A 23,087-nucleotide genomic window follows, 5' to 3' on the forward strand; every position below is an offset into this window, starting at 1 on the left:
CTGTCACAACATATTTATTAACTCCATTGTGATATTTTGATAACTGATTATACGAAAATATCGATAAGCGGTCTGTGCTCATGCACTCATCACTAGTTTTCGCGCGCTTTTAGTCACGGCAAATGTAAATTTCACCATGGTTCTGGTGAAAAAGCTTTCAAGGCATGGAGCGTGCCTCAACGCGCTCAGTTTGGAGCGGCGTCGAAAAGCAAGCGGTTGTGCATTAGCCAGCAGCTTCTGAGGAGCGGTACCAATTTAGAACATTTGAATTTTGTGTAGTGTGGCAATTGTGTGTGCGTAGTATAGAAAGCATGTATCACCTGAAGAGTTTGGCCCGACAGGGCGCTATGCGCCAGCAGGAGTTGACCGCCTTGGCCAAGGCATTGCCCACTGCTGTGCTCCAGACACGCAATTACCAAATTCCCGATCGTCTCAAGGATGTGCCAACTGCCAAGGATCCGCGTTTCTTTGACATGGTCGAGTACTTCTTCCATCGCGGCTGCCAAATATCCGAAGATCGTCTGATCGATGACATGAAGGGCAAACTGTCGCTGGACGAAAAAAAGCAGAAGGTAAAGGGTATTCTGATGCTTATGCAACCGTGCGACCACATCATCGAGATTGCATTCCCGCTGCGCCGCGATGCGGGCAACTACGAGATGATTACCGGCTACCGTGCACAGCACAGCACGCACAGGATTCCCACCAAAGGAGGTAAAATACAAAATACGATATATGTATTCTAATAAGCCGTCCACTTTTCCACCTCTCCACCTTCTGGTGGCCGGCATCTTTGGAAAACATTTGGGCCAACTGTTGGCAAAAATCGATTTTTCTCCACAGTCGTCGCTGCATTTGTTTCTTGTCTTTGCCATTATGTAATCGACGCATACGTATTCAGACCTGCCCACAAGCCCCTCCCCCCCTGCCTGCCTGCCTGCCTGCTCTCGCGCACACTCCACACATTGTTTACATTGACGCTGCCCGGGCACACATGCATATGAATACATATAGAATATATGCTACCTAGGCCTTTGCTTTACAGTTAGCCCAATTGCATAAGCAGCTGGTTGGTCTTTGCACGTGTTCCCATTTGATTTCCAAACCCTTCAAGTGTTTGACCCCCCCTCACACCCCTTACGGAGGGAATGCCGCCAACATAAATTCGATGCCTCACAAAATTCACAAAATATTTTGTTCACCTAGCTCGTTGGCAAAACTTTTTCAACGCGCTGTTTTTGTTTTGCACTTATTTTTGCTTCTATTTTTAATAACGTTTTTATTTTGTGCTTTTGCTTTTGTTTTGTTTTCTTATTGGAACTAGAGCAGCACAGCAAATAGGGCACAGTGTGACAAATATACGATTAACGGCGTTTTGTTGTCAAGCTGCAAATAGCGACGCACGCCCACTTTTTTTTGAGTGCAATACAGTGAAGCCTCTACAAACGGACTAAGCGAACAAATAGCTGGCCATGCAATTGTTCAACATTTATTTTAGCTTATTAATGTTTAACAGTATACATTTAACTGTGATTAAGAAATTTCTTTGACGCAAACCGTGTCCGTTCCAAAGAGGTACCACTGTAAAGCAGCCTTAATGTTACTTGATAAATGTATAACAACATTTTAAAAGAATATTATGCATCATAAAAATAACACCGCCACACGGTTCTTATCAGACCTTGGCAGGCGGCTGGAGCAAAAAACAAAAAAGCAAAAGTTGACAAAAAAAAACACACAAAAATCATATAAGAGTGTATTTGTGTATTTATTTCGTATCATCGCCAACAACAAAATGATTGTACATGATTTTTTGTTTCTTTCTCATTATTATTGATAGTCGTTGCCCTCGAGGGCCTGCCTAACATAAATGGACGAACCATTTTATGATTTTATTGCCGATTTCATAGTCATTGAAACTGGTTGTAAACAGGCGTGTGACTTGCTGTTGCCAACCACTCGAGCTTGTTAATTATGCCTCTAAATATTTTGATATTTTTCTGGTCGCTGCTCGAAATAAATATGTGTGTACATATACTAGATATTGGTGCTAAATTGATTCTAGGCATTTATTGAATGCTTTTTAGTCTAATTAATGTTAATTGCAATACATATATATAAATATATGCTAAGTGTATGTGTGTTTTCTATAGGCACAAATGACTTCATAGCTTGGCTCGAATTCGGTTAAATACATTTTGCAGTTAATTCTCAATGTTTGACGTCGACGAAAGCCACTCGCAGTAAAAAAAAAAGGAAACAAGAATGCTCGAGTCGACTAGCGAATACCCTACCGATGCGAAATGCAGCTCGCGCTGCATTTTCTTTCATTTTCTTTAATAACTTCTGTGTTTCTTAACCGATCTTGCTGAAATCTTCAGCAGTAACTCTTGTTGTGCTAAAGAATATTCGTATATTCTCAAAAAAGCAATAGCAAAAAAAATGGTGGCAATAAATGGGCTGCACATCAAATGAAAGATACTTGATCTGTATTTATGGTTTTAAAAGCTACTTGTAAAATTTACTGACTAGTTTTTAAACTCTAAGGAATTCCTTGAAAAACAGATTTTCAATATCGATTTTTTCACATTTCACATTGATCTGATCTGCTCTTAGTAGTGTTTTTATATAAAATCCAAATCGTCGAAAGATTGTACCCATATAACGAAACGATACTACAGTGTATATTATATAGAGGTCCGACGAACTCAACTGTTAATGAAGTTTTACAAAAGTCATCTGCCATGCTTTACATAGTTAATGTGCAAATCATAATACCCTATGTCAATGTATTGAAAGTGTAATAAAATGCAAATAAAAAAACTGGTTTTCAGCGCATCGGTTTGGGTGTTGTCTATAGAGCTCGTATCTCCCTCAATCGGCAAAACTTTTCATTTTCGTTTTGTTTTTTGTTTGTGTTTTTTTTTTTTTTTTTAGTGTTTCACGTGATGCTCACGTTGTGCCAAAGCATGAGTCACATGTTTTACACTCTTGGCACACTGTGCAGCTGCCTTATACACCACTTTCTATGTCGTTGAACTGTTGTCTGGCAATTGGATTCATTTATTCGCATACATACTGTAATTGCATCGGATCGAGAAATGAACGACATATTCATTATTGAACCACAGCCAAAAGTCCTATATAGAGCATGCTATTTACGGTCCACATTTGGGCACATTATGTGTTTGCTTTCAATTATCAAATTAAAGCCCAAACTGTTGCAACTACTCGTAAATCAAATGATAATTCAGCTGATAATGTGCGCAATGTAATGTGGGCAGGGCGGGGCTTATCAGCCTGTGTATGCAACATTTGTGTACATACATGCGTACTACAGTAGTCACTCGCAAATTAAAACTCGTTTCGAATTTACAAATGTTAAATCTTATATCTATTTGCTGCATATAATTACTTTCATTTTAAATGTAAAGTTTGAAATTTCTATATTCAAAAACTGAATGAAAAAAATTCTAAAAATTCTGAAAGTATCTAAAATAAATTCCCAAAATGTTTAAAACAGCCATTAATTTTCTCAAAAAAGAAAAAGTTGTGTAGTCTGCGTCCCGAATTATTTAAAAGTTCTGATTTCTGCTCAACTACTGTACATTAACGGAATGTAGGATTTGTTTACAAAAAGATAATCACTCGGCTCGTGTGTTTTGAGCTTCCATTTGCAATTTGTATTCAAATAAGTTGTGTCAACATTTAACTGTTGTGTGAAAAACTGCTGTTGTTTGCATTCGTGTCTTGCCTCAAGTATTACAAATACTTCAGATACATATATGTATGTACATATGTGTGTCCACTTGTTTGAATGCTCCAATTGGACATGGAAACTGTTTACCAACATTTTGGCACTTGCTACACGCTTCAGCGTCATTTCCTGCGCTATTCGTTCATATCTTATCCAAGTGTCAGGGAAAAAATAACATAAGATTCCGTCAGCCCACGCTAGAAAAGAAGAGAAAAAAAAATCATATGGCTCAAAAGCTAGTCAGCTGATGCGCACTGGGGGGGCAACCGGTTGTGCTCTTTCAAATTTGCGATTGCTGTTGCCAATGGCGCACACTAACACACTCACACACACACACATGCACGTAGAGCAGACTATAGACGTGGCAAAATACACGCCTCAAGCGATCGAGCCCCCAAAAAAGCAAAGAACTTATCGCAACTGATTGTATAAGCATACCATACATATACATAAACATATACATATACATACACAGGATTTATAGGTACATATATGTAGCTAGGTATAGCCAGTATATATGTATATGTATGTATGGCAAGCTCTATGCATAAATAGATTTGCGATACGTGGGGGCATATACCAGCTCGTAGTATGCGAACTATAAAAAAAAAAAGTCACGCGTTTGCTTGTTTTTTTTTTTTTCATTTTCTGTTTTCTTGTTTTGTGCGAATAATACTCAAAAACAAGTCTGTGTTTGCTCTTTGGGCCGATAAAGCCGGTTGTTAGCAACGAATTTTTATGAGCTAAGCGCTGAAATTCCCAAAACTGAAGCAAAAGAACAAATAGAGCTGAGGTCTTTTGGCAAAGTCGAAAAGCTGCGTGCGCTGTTGTTATGCGGGCACATGCACAGGCCGAAGAGAGAGAGAGAGCAAAGCAAACAATAAGAGATACTAGCAAGCATAGCAGAAAATGGCAACGTTGCATTGAGCTTCTCTTCTGTTGGTCAGTTGCTCGTTTGTTTATGTTCAAGTCCATTGTTTCCGTTACCTTGTGCACACGCACACAGCGCACAGACGCTGTTGGTGCACTGCTTGCATGAGCAAGCAGCGCAATTAGCACACAATTTGCGATCTGCTTTGCATTGACAATATTTACAGCTGATAAGAGCAGTTGCAGTAATCAAATGTTGCCGAATTTGGCAGGCCAAAGTTCACCGGCCAAGACAACAAGATCAGCGCTTGACAACCATATTTAATTAACTTAAGCTTCTTGCGTGTTTGTTTATTTCTTTTTGAGAGGGCTTGTCCACGAAAAAACAATACTTGTTTTCCAATTGAAATATAGTATTTATTTGGTTACTGATAAAAGTTCATAAATTGAAAAATGCGTGTACTTTGTGCCTGACCAATTATTTATCTGCCTCGAGTGCATATTGTTTATGGATTACATCGTAAAACTTGAAAATAAACCTTCGTTTTGTTAAAGGCGGGCAATTTCGAAGCTAAGGAAGTTGCTTATCTAATCGCCAAGAGCATTTTACTTTCAAGATATAACGATATTAAAATGGTACAAACAAACAAGATAAGCAACAATCTCTTGGGTCTTTCGAGTATTACGGCATGGTATGCATTTACCTGCCTCTCTATATGCGATTATGACTCAGGTTGGCATTGATCCCAGGACGAATGCACGTGCGAAGGGAGATGCCAAAACACATTGTAGCAAATCAACTTTTGCTTTCGAATCCAAACGAAATGTCTATTCATAGAGCTTTGCAATTGGATTAAGTCCAAAAATAAAAGCAAGACAACTGCAAAGCTGCCTAGACAGAAGGAATGTACTTTTAGCATTTTGTATGTCGTATATATATATAAATATATTGCTTTCAAGGTTTCTTGTGCCCAGGCACACCTGTCGTATACGTAATACTTATGCAATTCTTTTACGGCAGGCATTCGGTTCTCGTTGGATGTGTCACGCGATGAAGTCAAAGCCCTTTCTGCTCTGATGACCTTCAAGTGCGCCTGCGTTGATGTGCCCTTCGGTGGTGCCAAGGCCGGCCTGAAGATCAATCCCAAGGAGTACTCGGAGCATGAGCTGGAGAAGATCACACGTCGCTTCACCCTTGAGTTGGCCAAGAAGGGTTTCATTGGCCCCGGCGTTGATGTGCCCGCACCCGATATGGGCACTGGCGAGCGTGAGATGTCCTGGATTGCCGATACCTATGCCAAGACCATCGGTCATTTGGACATCAATGCGCACGCTTGTGTCACTGGCAAGCCCATCAACCAGGGCGGCATTCACGGACGGGTCTCGGCCACCGGTCGCGGCGTCTTCCACGGTCTGGAGAACTTCATCAACGAGGCCAACTACATGAGCATGATTGGTGAGTAATCCCAGAGATTCCCTGTCACTTAAACATTTCCATAACCATGTCGCATGCTCGCAGGCACCACTCCCGGCTGGGGCGGCAAGACCTTCATTGTGCAGGGCTTCGGTAATGTCGGTCTGCACACCACCCGCTATCTGACCCGCGCCGGCGCCACCTGCATCGGTGTGATTGAGCACGACGGAACACTCTACAACCCAGAGGGTATTGATCCCAAGCTGCTGGAGGACTACAAGAACGAGCACGGCACCGTCGTCGGCTATCCCAATGCCAAGCCGTACGAGGGCGAGAACCTGATGTTCGAGCAGTGCGACATCTTCATTCCAGCGGCCGTCGAGAAGGTCATCAATAGCGAGAATGCAGGCAGAATTCAATGCAAGGTGAGCATCAATTACATATGATAAAGGATTCTCCTCATATCTCATCATGCTTCATCCTATTATACTTCTAGATCATTGCCGAGGCTGCCAACGGTCCCACCACGCCCGCTGCTGATAAGATACTCATTGATCGCAACATTTTGGTCATACCCGACTTGTATATCAATGCCGGTGGTGTTACCGTCTCGTTCTTCGAGTGGCTCAAGAACCTGAACCATGTCTCATACGGTCGTCTGACCTTCAAGTATGAGCGCGAGTCCAACTATCATCTGCTCGGTAAGTTGTTCAAGCTCCTTAGAGAAAAAAATCACTTTTTTTGACTATCTATCTAAATACGTAGTACATATACACATATATCACAGGCTTGTACGATCAATCATGCCATATCATTTACAATTCATTTAAGGGTATATGGTTTTTAAAATTGTATAATTATTTATTGTATATATTATGTCTTTTAACTTAAGCCAGTTGCAAAACCCTTACAGAAAAGCGGCTGCTCTTAAGCATTTGCTCTTCCGGTTTGGTTTGGTCTCTAAAAAAAACAAAAACAAAACACCTAATTTAATATTTATTTGGCTCAATTTAGTTAGTGCTCCTCAATAGTCGTATATCAGTTAAAAAAAAAAAAAAACAACTTAAGATCGTAATTTAATTATAATGCCATCTTAGTAATTCGTTGTTTATTCTATTTCTTCTTTTTTTCTGTTTCTCTATCACCAATGTAGACTCAGTCCAACAGTCAATTGAAAGAATTATTAACGACGGTACATTATTATTAAATCTTCTTTTCTATTATCCTGTCCCGTAAACAAAACAAAAAAAAAAAAAAACAAGCCTTTTACTGTTACTCATAACGTACACACACACACACACACCCAAAAAACGCCTGCATTGGTTCTTGCTATCCTTTATAATTTAGAAAACTTTATTGTATGTTGGTTGTTGACATACATGTATTTTATATAGTTTTAGATTTCTCCATTTTTGTATGTTATGTTCTTTTGTCCACATTATCCTTACCATCAACGCATTGGTAGAGCTTGAAGATCTGTGTCTAGATCACGCCCGGATGTCTCTTGCCAGCTCCCTATCCATTATACCACATACAGATCGTGTCACTAATGATTGGGGCGTAGCCCGTAAACATATCTAAAACAATGTGCTCTAACTGTGCCTTCATAAATGCTCTAACCTAACCTTGGCGGCTATTAACGTATCCAATATCCAGCATGTGGCATATTTAATTAATCGCTTTGTCTGTTTTTGTATCCCTCTCTCTCTCTATTTTTCTCTCTCTTTGCGCAATGCCGGGTCATATTTTAGAATCCGTGCAAGAGTCCCTGGAGCGTCGCTTTGGTCGTGTCGGTGGTCGCATTCCCGTGACACCCTCTGAGTCGTTCCAGAAACGCATCTCTGGCGCCTCCGAGAAGGATATTGTGCACTCCGGTCTGGATTATACAATGGAGCGTTCCGCACGTGCCATCATGAAGACAGCCATGAAATACAACCTGGGTCTGGATCTGAGAACCGCTGCCTATGTCAACTCCATTGAGAAGATCTTCACCACATACCGTGACGCCGGTTTGGCCTTCTAAGCGCTGCAGCTGCTAAAACTTAACTAGTTTATTAATCAACCGAAGAACTCAAAAGCAAACATAAACATATTGCATCCGCGCGCGCCTCTGTTTTTGATAGAAAATGTCACAAAAGCAAATTCATTTGTATGAAGCAACAAATTATTAGTTTAGCTGAAAGATTTGTTCAACTTTCTAACTTCATACCGTGTTTTAAATTAAGCTAAACAAAAACAAGAGCGAGCTTAAATTGCTTTTACAATGATTATTGTTGATTTTCTGTAAGTTTTTAAGTACATCATGAGCGTAAAAGTGAAGCAATTGCATTTTTCAATTATGTATCGTATCGTACGAAACGCTCCGTTGCCGCAACTTTTAAAGTAATTAAATACACACATAAACTAAATAACTAAACAATTGCATTTTGTTTTTGTATTTTTAATTTTTGTTTTTATTGAAATTGTCAATTGTCGTTGGCCACTAAAATGATCACAATATTAATTTTAGTCTCAAATGGTGCTCAGTTCGTTAGTCGAGCTTTAAATTACGTATACATTGTATAATTGATTGGAATGTATGGTTACTACGATATAGTTTTTAGTTATATAAAAAATGATTGGGTCTACACATAATACTATAAGTACACTTTCTTTCTTTTTTTGCAAACGCTACAAATTACAGGATAATATATACCTGTTATAAATTGGAAGATTTTGTGGTCATTATTGATTCGCAATATTAAAACTTTCAACTTAACTAATAATGTTTGTGTGCGTATTAACTTGGTGCTTGATCCGTGTCCAATAGCTTCAGTTAGATTGCCAAAGATTTGGGAAACAGCTGCTGTTTCACATAATCATCAATCATTTCCATAAGCAAGGCGCGCGTTACTTTTGGCTGCTGTAGCACATACCCAAAGTCCTTTAGTTTCGTATTGTCCAGATAGAGATGCTTATGATGCAGCTGTTCCTCGTCTAGGTAAGGTGTGAGCGGCGTATTGTCAATGCCATTGTGCTGACAAATCTCAGCCCAGGGCGCCAGGTGCTTATCATTAATTTCACCCACCGTGTCGCTTGGATAGAGCTGAGTAAATGCATATGAATATGTAGTGATTAAATAGAAATGAGTCATCGGTCAAAATTGATGACATACCTTAGTCAGATTGGACATAACAATGCCAAAGTATTCCACATTGATTTCAAAAATATCCACAAGCAAATCGCTGATGCTGCCCTGCGTAGACGCTGAGTCATCCACAATGTTGTAGACCTGACCAACCGTTTTTGGACTTTCAGCTAATTGCCAAATCGCAGCACATACGTCGCTCACATGCACCGTATTGAGGCGCATGGCGTCGTTCCACAGTAGTTTCATTGTCTCGCCGAGATATTTGTATATGGCTGCTATTATAATGCGTGGCACTGTGGAGTTAGTTACATGATTGTTATATACAAAAACAGATTATGATTGTGACGGCGACTCACTTAAGTAGCGCTTATCGCCAATGCCGTAAACAACAGGCAGGCGCACCACCGTATAACTAAGATTGTTAATGTGTGCCAGCTCCTTTTCCACTTTCAGCTTTTGTTTGGCCACACCCGTCCAGGGCTCCAGCTTGCAGTCTTCTTTTAGCGGCGTCTTCTCGCTGCTGTTCACACAGCCCGAGCTGAGCTCCACATAGCGCTTGGTCGGCTGACTGGCAGCCTCATTGGCACAGTTGATGCTCAGCTTGTAGATGCCCTCCTTGTAGACGGCATCATCTTGATTGGAACGCGTCTCGGCTGCACAGTTGATGACCACATCCCAGCTCCGATTCGTTGTTGGGTGCGGTGCAAACGCCAATTTGCATGAGGCTGCAAGCCATGAAGGACACCCACAAAACAAATTCCAAAAACCAGTTTCAGTTTATATAGATAAGGTTGCGTGTGTGGGTTGTATTATTACATACCGGCATTAATTAAATTCGCGCTGCAAAACTCAACTTTATCACTAGCGAAAGCCTTGCTTTGTTGCTCATTCAGCCAGGCCATTTGCGGCGGCGTCTTATCAACAATGCGTATTTCCTGTGTCAGCTCATTCTTCAGCAAGTAAGTCACCAAGTTGCGTCCAATAAAGCCGCAGCCTACAGATACAGTCGAGATAAGTCGCAGCTATCGCTCCGATTACCATTGCAATTGCACTTACCGCCCAAAATTAAAACAGTCGGTTTCTCAGACATACTGCAACGACGACGCAACCGACAACGAGACTACGACGAATGACTAGACGCTTGCTTCTGTATAGTTTCAAAACCTTTAAATTATATGTAAACGGGACGCGAATCAAATACAAAGGCAAGCGTTAGGGCTGAATCGTTGTACTTGTTCAGTTCAATGAACCGATTGAACCAGTTGCTATCGAACTACTCAAATCGCCGTTTGGTTCAACAAGTGGAGAGTTCTTTTTAGAGATGACACTTGCAATGAAACAATTTGAAATGTTTTAAGCTGAAGCAAATGCATTACTTAATTTTAATTTCTCAAAATTGCAAGGGTAAAGGAAAAAGAAATTTTATAATTTGAAGTGGAAACAACCCAACTTAAAATACAAACATTTGTAAATTATGTAGTAAAACTTTGCAAATTTTATGAATTTATCTTGGCACTACATGGTGAATTTAGGTCTATAAGGTTTTAGTTGGACCACAAGTCGTATTTGGGAGCTCTAAATCCGCGGACTATGACATCTGCCTGCCACCAACCAGTCATTTGCTCTGTCTCCTTAATGCATACTTGCTCATTGGCTTCTGTTGGCTGCAAATTCATAATGGCGATATCCTCGTATATGGCCAACTGCTTGCAGCATTCCAGCTCTGCGTTGTCTTTCTCGTTGACATGCAACAAATGCAAATGCACATTCTTACAGCTGCGTGGCAGCTGACTAACAACATCCTTAGGGATTAGTTTCGAAGCCTCGATCTGTTCCTCCTTTTCATGGGTCAACAGTTCCAGCTCCAGGAAAACATTAGTGGCCTTAAGCTCTGTGGACCAGAGCGTATAGAGATCCTCGCAAGTGAGTAGCTGCAGAAGTGTCTGGTTCATGGGTCCGTCTGCCATGGAGTGCATATCTCCGTGGTATTTGGATATGGATGTGTGCGGTATGTGTATTGTGTAGGACTCTGCCGGCATGAATGTGTTATTGCCGAATAGAAACCGTAAACTCTTTACCGCTCTGCTGCTCTTAAATGTAGTTCGTATTAGCTGAAAATAAAACAATGTTTGTTCAGTTTTGGCTACTTTTGCTCACGTTGTTTATAGTTACTTCTCGCATATTGCTGATGGCCTCCTTGGTCTCCTTAGCTAAGGATCGTTGCTTTTGCAACTGATAATGCTTAAAAGAGTCTTGTGCATTATCTGTTTGATTAGTTTCATCCCATTTCTCCACATAATATTTGTATGTTTTATAGACGAATGGAATTTGACTGCGGTGGAATAACAGGAAGTCCAGTATGCTATTTACAAACTCTGCAACAATTCCTGCTGTTAAAACGTCAATGTCTTGGAGCTTAAGCTCAATGTTTTTTGGGTCTTGTGCCATTTATTTATAATATTAACAATTTCGCGGGTTTCTTCAACAAACAACAAACTTGAGTTGTTTGGGTTAGAGATGATATTAAGCATTGAAATGTTATAGTTCAGCTCTAAGCTAGTTCGCTTGTGTGGAAATATCGATATTTTAGTTAAACAAGCTGGAATATCGATATAATCTGCTAATTTTGAGAACATTAAAACTACTGTTAATTCCAAATACGCAGACGACTCATTTATTTTGATAGGTTTATTACTTATTTAAACCATTTTCAATGTACATTATCTTTTAATAAAACTACCAGTATAGGTAATCACATTTTTGCAAGGTTTACTATTAAGCTTAGTTGTATTAAATGTTATGACAAATGGCATATTGAAAATATTATTTTGTGAAGTTTAAATTCTTTCTGTTAATACGAGTGAAAAGCAATTTGCGGGCAACGCTAAGCTGGCCGAATTTATCTTAATCGTTGAAATGTCTGGACTGCTTATATTATAACGCAACAATATATTAGACAGCAATATAAAACCAAAGCCTCGTACTAAATTTTGTCCAATGCAAGTACGTTTTCCTATACTAAACGGTAGAAAATGTGGAAGATTCTTTCTCAGTCGCAACTTTGGTAGCTCATCATTCAGTTGATTGCTCGCATCAGATTTTGTTTTTAGGTTTTTTAAATGCAAATATTGTAATCCAAATGTACTATCGTTTTCGAACTCTACGCCTGAATCGGAGTCTTCAGACATTTTTCTTTTATCAGAAATCGTCGATGCTTTTTGAGCATTATTCGTACATTTTTGCTCCAAAAATCGTTCTGGACAAAAGTGATTGGGATTCCTCCAACTTTCCTGGCTCATGTTTAGCACATAGTTATTTATAAACACAATTGTGCCCTTAGTCACTCCGAATCCCGAAATAACCGAATCCTCGGTAGCCACATGTGGCACAATGGGAGATGATGAATAGCGCAGAACTTCGAATATTGTGGCCATGGTGTAGGGCATTTCTTCCATGTCTGCCAAAGTAATATTTCGCTTTCCATTATTTGAGATAACATCTGCTTCGCATTGAATATTTCTACCAATAACTGGATCCTTGGCTATATAGGCAAGAGCCAGCATTATCAAATTCCCAACAGCTGAATGGCCACCGATAAAGTCTTCCAGCATAAAGATAATTGTATTACGGCACATATTTTTGTTTTCTATCAAACTTTTCAGTAGTGCATCCGTGAAATCGTTGTCCGGCTCCTCAGGATCAATATTCAGCTCCCTTTGGTTAAGAACACGCTCCAGAATAAATTTACGTATTGTTGTCGACCAATACGCAATGCGATTCGTGTGTTGCTTGTAAAAGGGTAACAGCCATGGCAGGAAGTCCAATGGATGTCCTTGGTTAATTTCCCAAAAAATTTCGTCAAAAAACTGTACAATCTGTTGAAATTCCTTATCGGCATAATCAAATCGCATTGAACACATATATTCGCTAAACATATTTGCGCATGCTGCGTTCAAAACTGGCTTCAAATCGAGCGACTGTCCGGGTATAATAACTTTTTTCAGCTCTTCCATCAAAATGTCAATCTCATCACAGCCAATACCTGACATCTTGGTGAAATAAGAGGACGATTCTCGCGGAGAGCAGTGGCGCCTCGCCAAGTTGCGGCGTTTTTGCTGCAGCTGCGACCAATCGCACAGAGCTAGAGAGTTGTTACGGTCACCTCCAAACAGCTTGTGGTAGCGTAGAAAGTCCGGGCGACCGCCAAAGAATTTCCCATTCTTGTTAAGGACCTCTCGTATTAACTCCAGGTTGTTAACCACAAGGCAGCGTGTGTGACCAAAAGTTAAGGAGTAAATGTCGCCATAATGATTGGCTAATGTTCCAAAGCCCTTGAAGGGATTGTCAAAACGGCCAATTATATCCAAGTTTCCGAGTATGGGCCAAGGATGTGGACCAGGTGCCTGAACGAATTCACGTTTAACATTTTCCTCATTTGAATGTACAATTTGTACAATCACTTTTCGTGTGCATTTGAATATTATTAATATGTAGGACGCGACGAGCACAGTTATTAAACTTGTAATGATAAAATAAAATAATTCGAACATCATTATAGCCAATAACACATTTGGATGAAGTACACGAATGTTACGCAGACAGTTTTACAGGTATCTAAAAATAGTTAACAGAAATTCATTCAATGTACATGAATCTACAGGTGCCTTAATAATTATGTACCTGTTGATAAGCCGTTTACAAAATGCCGATCGCTGAAAATGAAGACGTTATTTCTGTTATTTCGTCTGCTTTTTTGGCGTAAAGTTTTATTTTTGTTGTTTTCGAACCTTGAACTAAAAAAACTTGTTATCTGCTTGCAATGTCCTTCCTCTTTGTGGTGAATATGTTGAGTGGAAAATAACTACTGTAATAAGATGCTATGTTAAATGTGATGCCATGTTAAAAAGTACATAACAATGGAATCTTTATTGACGGCTGCTCCTAACGTTTTAATCGTAATTTAAACGCCTGTCAAAAAGTTAATTGTCTTATTAAAAAAATATATAATTGCATTTACGAGTTAATATATAAATAACGAAACAAGTGTTGATAAATATGTTAAATTTAAATTAAAAGTAGGCGCGCAAAATATTATTTTGCCGTGCAACCATGTTCGATACAAAGTGTACACACTGGCAGTGTAGCCGCAGCCAACTTCATGTTGGTTATGACTAGTAAAAATCTGTTTGTGTTGCCGACAAAATAAAATAATTTTCGTTTGACTATATCAAAGAAGACACGCAAAATGGTAAATTGGCCTGGGAAAAGGCTTAGTTTTATAAGTTTAATTGAGTGCTGGCGTTTTGCAGGGTCAAAACCAATCGGCACAGGGTGGAACTGGAGACAAGAAGGATGACAAAGACAAAAAGAAGAAATATGAGCCACCAATTCCGACTCGTGTTGGCAAAAAGAAGCGTCGCGCAAAGGGTCCCGATGCGGCCATGAAGCTGCCGCAAGTGACGCCCCATACACGCTGCCGTCTGAAGTTATTGAAATTGGAGCGCATTAAGGATTACCTTATGATGGAGGATGAGTTTATACGCAATCAGGAGCGCCTGAAGCCACAAGACGAGAAGAACGAGGAAGAACGTTCCAAGGTGGATGACTTGCGTGGCACACCAATGTCCGTGGGCAATCTAGAGGAGATTATCGATGACAATCATGCCATTGTGTCGACATCCGTGGGTTCCGAGCACTACGTCAGCATTCTGTCCTTTGTCGACAAGGACCAATTGGAGCCTGGCTGCTCTGTCCTCTTGAATCACAAGGTTCATGCTGTAGTGGGTGTTCTAAGTGACGACACAGATCCCATGGTCACGGTTATGAAGCTGGAGAAAGCGCCACAGGAAACCTATGCGGACATTGGTGGTCTGGACACGCAAATACAAGAAATCAAAGAGTCTGTTGAGCTTCCGCTAACGCATCCTGAATACTACGAGGAAATGGGCATTAAACCACCAAAGGGCGTTATTCTTTATGGTCCTCCCGGCACTGGTAAAACTCTTCTCGCTAAGGCTGTTGCCAATCAAACCTCTGCAACATTCTTGCGCGTTGTCGGCTCAGAGCTTATACAAAAGTACTTGGGCGATGGTCCCAAGTTGGTGCGAGAGCTGTTCCGCGTGGCCGAGGAGCATGCGCCATCTATTGTATTTATTGATGAAATCGATGCTGTTGGCACGAAGCGTTATGACTCCAACTCTGGCGGAGAACGCGAAATTCAGCGCACCATGTTGGAGTTACTCAACCAGCTCGATGGTTTTGATTCTCGCGGAGATGTTAAAGTAATCATGGCAACGAATCGGATTGAAACGCTGGATCCGGCGCTTATACGTCCGGGACGTATTGATCGAAAGATTGAGTTCCCACTGCCCGATGAAAAGACCAAGCGACGCATTTTCACCATACACACATCGCGCATGACGCTCGCTGAGGATGTGAATTTGAATGAGCTAATTATGGCCAAGGATGATCTATCTGGTGCTGATATAAAGGCAATTTGCACAGAAGCTGGTCTAATGGCATTGCGCGAGCGCCGCATGAAAGTGACCAACGAGGACTTTAAAAAATCGAAAGAGAGCGTTTTGTACCGCAAGAAGGAAGGCACGCCCGAGGGATTGTATTTATAAGTCAAATCAACTTTCAGTTAATATATTATAATTCCTAATCACACACGCATTAAATCAGGTTAACACATAAATCATTTCGCTTGCGACTTGAATAAATTTGTTGTCTTTTGCAGCGCTTCGTCGCAGTGCTCCAATAAATTGTCTATATAGACATTTTGTTTTTCGGATACAACGCTGAGTGGCTCGCTTTGATGCTCCAAATACTTAAAGTGGCTTTTATCTGTGGGTTTTGATAACTTCATTTCCTCGTAGGCCTGATGCTCCTTTGATAAAGTTTCGTCCATATTTGCGGTTTTGAGTACGTCATAAAAGGCCGGGAACTTGGATAATTCCAATCCAGTTCTTAATCCATCGGCATAGCCTTGATCGAAGCTGGTCTGAAACACTTGTTCGCGTCCATCTGCTATTCCATCAGCATAATTTATCTGTAGAAAAAATAGAGTATTCAGTATTCTCATATCAGGATCAAGCCCTTTAAACTGCCAGCTGATTTCGTAGTTATGGGACTGCACACTTAACATAGTGCTTCTTCTTCTCTTTATTAACAGACGAGTAAAGTAAGCTGACAGGCAACTCGTTTCCCACTTTGAAGCACGCTATTGCCATACCTTTTCTACTTTTTCCTGTATTCGTTGGTAATTGGTTGTATTGACGGTCTTAAAATCAGTTTCGTCATCTGAACTGTGTGCTTGTGACATTTTAGCACTGCAAAATCGTAAGTTATTGAAAAATACAACAGCTCAATTTAATTTCGACCATTGAAAACAAAAACATTCGCCTGTGTACAATGCTCTTACTTAGCAGCGTGATAACAGAAATGCTCCTCATTTACTGTGTTGCTCCACATTTGACATAATTAGGTCCACCAATTTATTTGAATTTTTCAATTACAGATCACAATGGCAGCGGAAATCGCTCAACTTTTGCTCGCTGTAATCCAAGGAATTCCGGGTGGTGCAACAAATGATGACTTAACCAAAGCATTGTCGGATATGTCCGCTGCTTCGCGGGTCGAAGGTCTCAATGTACTGTTGAAGCAGGGGAGCATAGAGGTTTTGAAGAAAGGAGAGAAACTTATTTATCGTGCCAAGGATCCTCAGAAGAAAAGCGCACTACCGAAAGACGCTGATAATGAAGAGAAGATCGTCTATAGTATAGTTGAAGAGGGCGGCAACAAAGGCATTTGGATACGTGATATACGCATGAAGTCCAATTTGAACATGACACAGTTAAACAAAATCCTCAAGAATCTGGAAACAAAGAAACTGATCAAAGCCGTTAAATCAGTGAATGTAAGTGTATGCTAACTATAAAAGAAATCATAAGCACTACATTTGAATATTCACAATCAAGGCCAGCAAAAAGAAAGTCTATATGCTATACAACATGGAAGCAGATCGGTCAGTAACGGGCGGTGCTTGGTATCAGGATCAGGATTTTGAAGTCGAGTTCGTGGATGTGCTCAATCAACAATGCTTGCGATTTCTTCAAATGAAACGTGAGGGTGCCGAGAAAAAACGCGATGGACCTCTGGCGTTTAAACAAATGTCCTGTTGCACTGTGAAGGAGGTGCACAAATTTATTTCAGATTTAGGTATTAGTAAAGTCAATCTAGATGAGGATGATCTAGAGACCATACTGAAAACCGTAGTCTATGATGGCTGCGCAGAACGCATACTACAATCGGATGGCACGTACGTGTATCGTGCGGTAAATTTACCTCTGCCGGCACCTGGGTTGGTTCAGATGCCATGTGGCATATGCCCCGTGATTAAGAATTGCTCCAATTGTGGCGATGTTACCGCTATTAATTGTCAATATATGAACGATTGGTTAGACTAAAAATGCAAACATTGTTTTTTATTGTTACGCCAATTTAAGTACTGTTTATTCAGAAGTTATTTTGACAGCAATCGAGCTCATTATACATATTTATATATTAACGGATGCGAAAATTACAGTATAAGCTAAAAACATTTCCCAACTTAAAATTGTTACTGTGCATTCAAATACTAACCGTACCCAACTGCGCTCCTATACAAACAATTTATCGATTAATCGGAAGTCCGATAGAATTTTGCTCGGTCTGGAAACAGTGTAAATACGTGGCTGTCGATTCTGTTATTATCTAGGCAAAAATTCCAACAAAAGCTAAGCACAAAATTAAAATAATTTAGAATTATTCACAATAAATATGCGATAATACAAATTTGTGCGCCCAAGGTAAATTACGACTGTTAGCTCAAGTGCGATACAAAGCTTATTTAAGAGAAAGACAATAACTCCTCAGTATCCACAATGGGACTTTGCAAATGTCCAAAACGATTGGTGACAAACCAATTCTGCTTCGAGCATAGAGTAAATGTTTGTGAGCACTGCATGGTCCAGAGCCATCCCAAGGTAGGTTTGGAACACAATCTATAAGTGATAAATAACTTTTTACGAATCAATTACTCCCGTATAGTGCATAGTGCAATCGTATCTTCAATGGCTACGTGATAGCGACTATATATCCAATTGTACGCTGTGCGGCACCGGCCTGGAGCAGGGCGAATGTGTACGTCTGGTGTGTTACCGTAAGTGCTTAGTGTTCGTAGGCAGTCATAAAATGAAAGTTCATCGATTATTTAATGTTCGTTCCTAGATGTTTATCACTGGGATTGCTTGAATGCACGTCAAGCCGGTTTGCCTCCCAATACAGCGCCTAGTGGCCATCAATGCCCAAGTTGTAGCGTCGAAATATTTCCAACATCTAATCTGGTCTCACCCGTGGCGGATGCACTCAAACACTATCTGGCAAAAGTGAACTGGGGACGAAATGGACTGGGTCTTGCCTTGGTAAATGCTCAACGGGATGCGTTATTTGAACAGTTTACATAGTAGTAAATCAATTTGCAGCTTTCAGATGATCAAAACAATAGCTTCAAGTCAAAGGCTATTGCTAGCCAATCGGCCGTTACGAACATAACCAAAGTGCACCATCATTCCGCTGGCGAGCGTGAGCGTATGAAACCGAATGGAGGCGTTGATAGCTCCAGTCCACATTCCGTGCTGTTAATGGATGCATTTAATCCGCCTAGCTCTGGCGATTTACATGGTCCGTTGCACGTTGTTTCAGTCTGTATGTCATTTTAAATTTGTTTTTTTTTATTAGGAACTAGCAGCCGGCGTCCTTTATTGCCGCGCCAGTCGCCCATAGGTGGCACGGATCGTGATGAAAATAAATACCAGCGCCGCACACCGGCTGAGCTATTCTCGCGATGGACGCGTCGCTTTTATGCACCATCATCGCGTCCGCCTTGGCGTCGCACCTGGTTCTTGGCAATCAGTGGCATTTTGGCCTTCGTTGTGTTCATTTATTTAATGGCACTGCTAGGTCGAGGTGGTGGCAACGACAGTTTGGACGACAGCTGGAATAATCCAAACCCCAACCAGAACCACTACGAATAAGTGTATGTGCATTGTCAACATATATCGAAAAGCCCTTCCCTTCCTCTGTTAAAATCAAAACTTATTTATCTACCTCAAATATTGCAAAAAAAAACTTAACGCTAAGCTCTTTAAATTAATTTTTAATCAACATGCGGCTTAATGTTTTGCACGCCGCTCACTTTAGGCGAGTTGGGAGTTTTACGTTTGGGCGCATCCAGGACCTCATCATATTCGTGCAGCTTCTTGGCTAGGAAATACATCTCGGCCAGCGCTATAACTAGTGCCACAATGACACCCAGCAGGATTCGAAAACCAAAGGGCAGGGGACCAACCATCAAATTGACACCAAAGAAACCAAACGTAAATCCTGCCGCTACCGAGAAGATGAACTGAGCCACGGCTATGATTTGCTTATTGATGCTTTTTACTACAAGAGAGACGAACATTATCAAGATTTAATTAGATTGCTTCAACTTGATTAATCAACTCACATTGATAGGCAACGGTGTCCTCGGGAACATGCTTCAGAGTTGCATCAACATTTTTGGTCATCTTTTGGTATTCACGATTTTGCTGCTCCTCGCGCAAGCGCTGGCAACGCGCCTCAAGCTCGGGATTACGCGGCTTAAACTCATTCTCTGGAAGTATGAGCTCGCAACTTTCAATTAGCTCATAGAGAAATACATTAATTACATTTTTTTTGCGTAGCTCAGTCAAAGCTGAGTTAAGCCAGTGCAAATCGTTCAGATATAAAAAGTGGCCATCAACTGGCCCCTGCTGTTCCTCCTCCTCCTCTGGGGCTTCCGCTGCTTTTTGGGGCACGTCTGGGACGTCTGCTGTTAGTTTTTCCAGCAGCTTTGTATCAATCTGTGGTCGCTTGAAGACAAGCTCACTGTCTTTCAAGATTCTGATACTTTTCGGAACGCTGTAGCCGTTTTTCTCCAGTGCAGTGGCCACATTCGCCGGCAGTTCTCTCAAATGTTCCTTCTGTGCGTTTATCGAGGCCAACAACTTCTTGGATGGCCGGAGCCGCACACGAGTGTCCACGATTGTTGACTTCAGCATGTCGCTGGCGTACTTATTTGTTAATGTTCAGCTTAAGTTGCAAGTCCGAGTAAAGTTCGGCTATTTCCTCCTCCTTTTCCTCGAATGAGTTATCAATTCTTTGATAACTGTGCTGCAGATTGTTTATAAACTCTGCTTTGCGTTGCTCACGTGCAAGTCTTGCCTCTTGTAGATTGGCGCTGGGCTGGGTAATTAAAAATATTACTCACAATTCTGTTCGTAAATATTTGATTATTCGTTAAATATACGCACTGCTCGTTCAACTTTGGCTTTCTCCAGAAGCGCTTCAACGCCACAAAGCAAATTGTTAACACCTGTGGCAAGTTCGGTAAGCTTCTGATTACCTAATGCAATGCACCGCTCTGAGAGGTCGTATTTAAGTGAACCCACAATTTCGGTGACCTGAAAAAGTTTCTCGACTTCGCTATCGTTGCGTTTTACTTCGAAATTATCCAAAAATGTTTCAATTTCGCCGTTAACAAATACGCGATGGTCTAAAATGCGATGCGGCACTTTGTAAAACTCTGTAAGAGTTTAATTGGACTTATATACGTTAGCGAGGTATAGTTCTCCGAAACGTACCTCTTCCAACTTGGCTTATCATTATTTTTCTTCAAAAAACTCCTATTTTTTGCTTCTGTCACATGAGTGGGGCCGACGATATACCGCAATTGACTATCGATAAATTGGATTGTGACATTGGTGACATTCCTGCAAAAGTTAATTTACAAATTTGAAATAAAAAATATGGAAAACAATTTGCTTCTGCCTAAAGTGGTCTGTATGGCAAGATGCTGTATAATTAAGAGTTAAGCAATTTCTATTGCACTGAATTCAAATTGAACCACGCTTCCAGCAAAAAATCGATATCATAGGAAGAAATTTATATCGATACCGTATTTGCAACTCATCTGCATTCGCTCTGAATGCGACGTGCAGAAAGTCATCCACCAACTGCCCAATTACCATTTCGTTTATATTTTCTGAATTTCTCATAATGAGCGAAGAATTTAAACTGCCGAAACGATCACGAAAGCGTACGCGTGACGTGAAACGCAAGGCCCGGCCTGAATTGGATGGAGATACCGCGTGGATTGCGATGCGCTATTATGAGAAGTTTGAGCCATTTTGGGACTTTACGGATAACCTGGAAAGAATAGATAATGCAACAATAACATGTGATGAATTCATTGAACGCTACGAGCGTCCCTATCTGCCCGTAATAATAACCGGTTGCGCCGATGGCTGGCTGGCCCAGGAGAAGTGGACGCTCTCCCGGCTTGCCAAGAAGTATCGCAACCAGAAATTTAAGTGCGGCGAGGATAATGAAGGATATAGCGTCAAGATGAAAATGAAATACTATGTCGAATATATGCAAGGGACTCGCGACGATAGTCCGCTTTACATATTCGATAGCAGCTTTGGCGAGCATCATCGTCGGCGAAAGCTGCTGGAGGATTATACGGTGCCCAAATATTTTCGCGATGATCTCTTCAAGTATTGCGGCGAGGATCGTCGCCCGCCATATCGATGGTTTGTAATGGGTCCATCTCGTTCGGGCACTGGCATTCATATTGATCCATTGGGTACCAGTGCCTGGAATACGTTAATACGTGGCCACAAGCGGTGGTGCTTATTTCCCACGCACACGCCCAAGGACCTGCTGAAGGTCACCAGCGCAATGGGCGGCAAGCAGCGCGACGAGGCCATCACCTGGTTTAGCACCATTTATCCGCGCACCCAGCTGCCCTCGTGGCCGCAGGAATACAAACCCATCGAGGTGCTACAGTGTGCTGGCGAAACGGTGTTTGTGCCTGGCGGCTGGTGGCACGTGGTGCTCAATCTGGACGATACCATTGCGATAACGCAAAACTTTTGTAGCTTTACGAACTTTCCGTGTGTGTGGCACAAGACGGTGCGCGGTCGCCCCAAATTGTCTCGCAAATGGCTGCGTGTGCTGCGGGAGCAGCGGCCAGAGTTGGCTCAAATAGCCGAAAGTATTAATATAAACGAAAGCACGGGTTTCGCCTCCGATAGCTCGAGCAATTCGAGCTCATCCTCCTCGTCCAGCAGTTCCTCATCATCGGAGACCGAGGCGGACGCCGATTCAAATACGGATAGCGGCCAGGAAAGTCTCACGGCCAAGAAAAAGAAAAAACGGCGCATGGGCGGCAGTGGTGATGGCGGAGGTGCCATGGGCTCTTCGCGGTCTTGATGTCAACAGAAAGCGAAAAGGAATAGCCTGCTTATGCGGCTGTTTCATCGTCAACTGTTGTTCTGTGGTCGCGTGCCGCGTTGTCAACGTTCGTCCGACCGCACATCCCGCCCAAGCTAACAGCGCAATCCTGACCCTGATAATTTCTGCATGTTTTAGTAATATTTTTCTACATAGACAAGTAAACGTGTTGCTGTAAAAATAAACTATGAATTATCCCCGGCTAGACCAAACAGCCGCTTAATATTAGCTCTAAATAGTCAATTTGATATTTAATTATTTTCAAGTTGATCCGCCAAGGATAATTCGCCAACGACTTAAATGCAACATAAATAAATTCAATATATTTGTAAAAATCTGCACCGCGTTTCATTGATGGAATATATATTCTGGTTTCTAGTGAAATTTGATCTTAATGATCTAGTATAAAGTTCCTTTTGCCTGGGCGTTAAAAATGCATTCAAATGGTTTTATACAAAAATGTGTCATCTTTTTATTGTAAATTTGCGTTCTTATAAATTGTTTCCCATGTAACTTAAAAGATGTAGCAACAAATTAAATTGGTCGTGGAAAATAAA

The 23,087-nt window shown here is 41.1% G+C and overlaps 11 protein-coding genes across 13 annotated transcripts; 5 read left to right on the forward strand and 6 right to left on the reverse strand.

Moving 5' to 3' along the window:
* Positions 1-183: 183 nt before the first annotated feature.
* LOC115761586 (glutamate dehydrogenase, mitochondrial) lies at positions 184-8,457 on the forward strand. Of its 2 annotated transcripts, XM_030703376.1 has the most exons (6): positions 184-714; positions 5,649-6,083; positions 6,147-6,466; positions 6,538-6,742; positions 7,195-7,233; positions 7,793-8,457. In XM_030703376.1, the coding sequence occupies exons 1-6, from the start codon at positions 312-314 to the stop codon at positions 8,062-8,064; spliced, it is 1,674 nt and encodes a 557-aa protein (XP_030559236.1). In that variant the 5' UTR covers positions 184-311; the 3' UTR covers positions 8,065-8,457. The 2 variants fall into 2 exon arrangements, with proteins under 2 accessions (XP_030559236.1, XP_030559237.1); XM_030703377.1 differs by lacking the exon at positions 7,195-7,233.
* A 19-nt stretch (positions 8,458-8,476) lies between these two features.
* LOC115761590 lies at positions 8,477-10,373 on the reverse strand. Its single transcript, XM_030703385.1, has 5 exons — positions 10,228-10,373; positions 9,992-10,165; positions 9,528-9,896; positions 9,196-9,464; positions 8,477-9,126 (listed from the first exon to the last, which is right to left on the reverse strand). The coding sequence occupies exons 1-5, from the start codon at positions 10,259-10,261 to the stop codon at positions 8,857-8,859; spliced, it is 1,116 nt and encodes a 371-aa protein (XP_030559245.1). The 5' UTR covers positions 10,262-10,373; the 3' UTR covers positions 8,477-8,856.
* A 255-nt stretch (positions 10,374-10,628) lies between these two features.
* Positions 10,629-11,909, reverse strand: LOC115761364. Its single transcript, XM_030703112.1, has 2 exons — positions 11,344-11,909; positions 10,629-11,282 (listed from the first exon to the last, which is right to left on the reverse strand). The coding sequence occupies exons 1-2, from the start codon at positions 11,617-11,619 to the stop codon at positions 10,716-10,718; spliced, it is 843 nt and encodes a 280-aa protein (XP_030558972.1). The 5' UTR covers positions 11,620-11,909; the 3' UTR covers positions 10,629-10,715.
* A 99-nt stretch (positions 11,910-12,008) lies between these two features.
* On the reverse strand, positions 12,009-13,724 carry LOC115761486 (cytochrome P450 307a1-like). The gene is made up of 2 exons (XM_030703253.1): positions 12,424-13,724; positions 12,009-12,273 (listed from the first exon to the last, which is right to left on the reverse strand). Exons 1-2 carry the CDS (start codon positions 13,722-13,724, stop codon positions 12,009-12,011), a joined length of 1,566 nt encoding a protein of 521 aa, XP_030559113.1.
* Positions 13,725-14,326: 602 nt separating this feature from the next.
* LOC115761359 (26S proteasome regulatory subunit 4) lies at positions 14,327-15,935 on the forward strand. Its single transcript, XM_030703105.1, has 2 exons — positions 14,327-14,419; positions 14,481-15,935. The coding sequence occupies exons 1-2, from the start codon at positions 14,417-14,419 to the stop codon at positions 15,795-15,797; spliced, it is 1,320 nt and encodes a 439-aa protein (XP_030558965.1). The 5' UTR covers positions 14,327-14,416; the 3' UTR covers positions 15,798-15,935.
* Positions 15,809-16,587, reverse strand: LOC115761367. The gene is made up of 2 exons (XM_030703116.1): positions 16,406-16,587; positions 15,809-16,222 (listed from the first exon to the last, which is right to left on the reverse strand). Exons 1-2 carry the CDS (start codon positions 16,493-16,495, stop codon positions 15,869-15,871), a joined length of 444 nt encoding a protein of 147 aa, XP_030558976.1. The 5' UTR covers positions 16,496-16,587; the 3' UTR covers positions 15,809-15,868.
* On the forward strand, positions 16,430-17,668 carry LOC115761362 (probable DNA-directed RNA polymerase III subunit RPC6). The gene is made up of 3 exons (XM_030703110.1): positions 16,430-16,512; positions 16,691-17,089; positions 17,151-17,668. The coding sequence occupies exons 2-3, from the start codon at positions 16,697-16,699 to the stop codon at positions 17,637-17,639; spliced, it is 882 nt and encodes a 293-aa protein (XP_030558970.1). The 5' UTR covers positions 16,430-16,512; positions 16,691-16,696; the 3' UTR covers positions 17,640-17,668.
* A 100-nt stretch (positions 17,669-17,768) lies between these two features.
* Positions 17,769-19,271, forward strand: LOC115761361 (zinc finger protein-like 1 homolog). 2 transcript variants are annotated; one of them, XM_030703108.1, is made up of 6 exons: positions 17,769-18,020; positions 18,088-18,197; positions 18,262-18,373; positions 18,442-18,635; positions 18,696-18,894; positions 18,952-19,271. In XM_030703108.1, exons 2-6 carry the CDS (start codon positions 18,096-18,098, stop codon positions 19,245-19,247), a joined length of 903 nt encoding a protein of 300 aa, XP_030558968.1. In that variant the 5' UTR covers positions 17,769-18,020; positions 18,088-18,095; the 3' UTR covers positions 19,248-19,271. The 2 variants fall into 2 exon arrangements, with proteins under 2 accessions (XP_030558968.1, XP_030558967.1); XM_030703107.1 differs by having other exon boundaries at positions 17,770-18,020; positions 18,073-18,197.
* LOC115761363 (transmembrane protein 199) lies at positions 19,249-20,307 on the reverse strand. Its single transcript, XM_030703111.1, has 2 exons — positions 19,721-20,307; positions 19,249-19,656 (listed from the first exon to the last, which is right to left on the reverse strand). Exons 1-2 carry the CDS (start codon positions 20,292-20,294, stop codon positions 19,370-19,372), a joined length of 861 nt encoding a protein of 286 aa, XP_030558971.1. The 5' UTR covers positions 20,295-20,307; the 3' UTR covers positions 19,249-19,369.
* Positions 20,290-21,305, reverse strand: LOC115761366 (biogenesis of lysosome-related organelles complex 1 subunit 5). Its single transcript, XM_030703115.1, has 4 exons — positions 21,261-21,305; positions 20,877-21,005; positions 20,547-20,818; positions 20,290-20,478 (listed from the first exon to the last, which is right to left on the reverse strand). The coding sequence occupies exons 2-4, from the start codon at positions 20,896-20,898 to the stop codon at positions 20,308-20,310; spliced, it is 465 nt and encodes a 154-aa protein (XP_030558975.1). The 5' UTR covers positions 20,899-21,005; positions 21,261-21,305; the 3' UTR covers positions 20,290-20,307.
* Positions 21,062-22,865, forward strand: LOC115761360 (bifunctional arginine demethylase and lysyl-hydroxylase PSR). The gene has a single exon (XM_030703106.1). It carries the CDS (start codon positions 21,292-21,294, stop codon positions 22,507-22,509), a length of 1,218 nt encoding a protein of 405 aa, XP_030558966.1. The 5' UTR covers positions 21,062-21,291; the 3' UTR covers positions 22,510-22,865.
* The last annotated feature ends 222 nt before the right edge of the window (positions 22,866-23,087 follow it).

This window comes from Drosophila novamexicana, unplaced genomic scaffold (assembly GCF_003285875.2).
Source record: "Drosophila novamexicana strain 15010-1031.04,08,12 unplaced genomic scaffold, DnovRS2.1 tig00000485-arrow-pilon, whole genome shotgun sequence".
NCBI lineage: Eukaryota > Metazoa > Arthropoda > Insecta > Diptera > Drosophilidae > Drosophila > Drosophila novamexicana.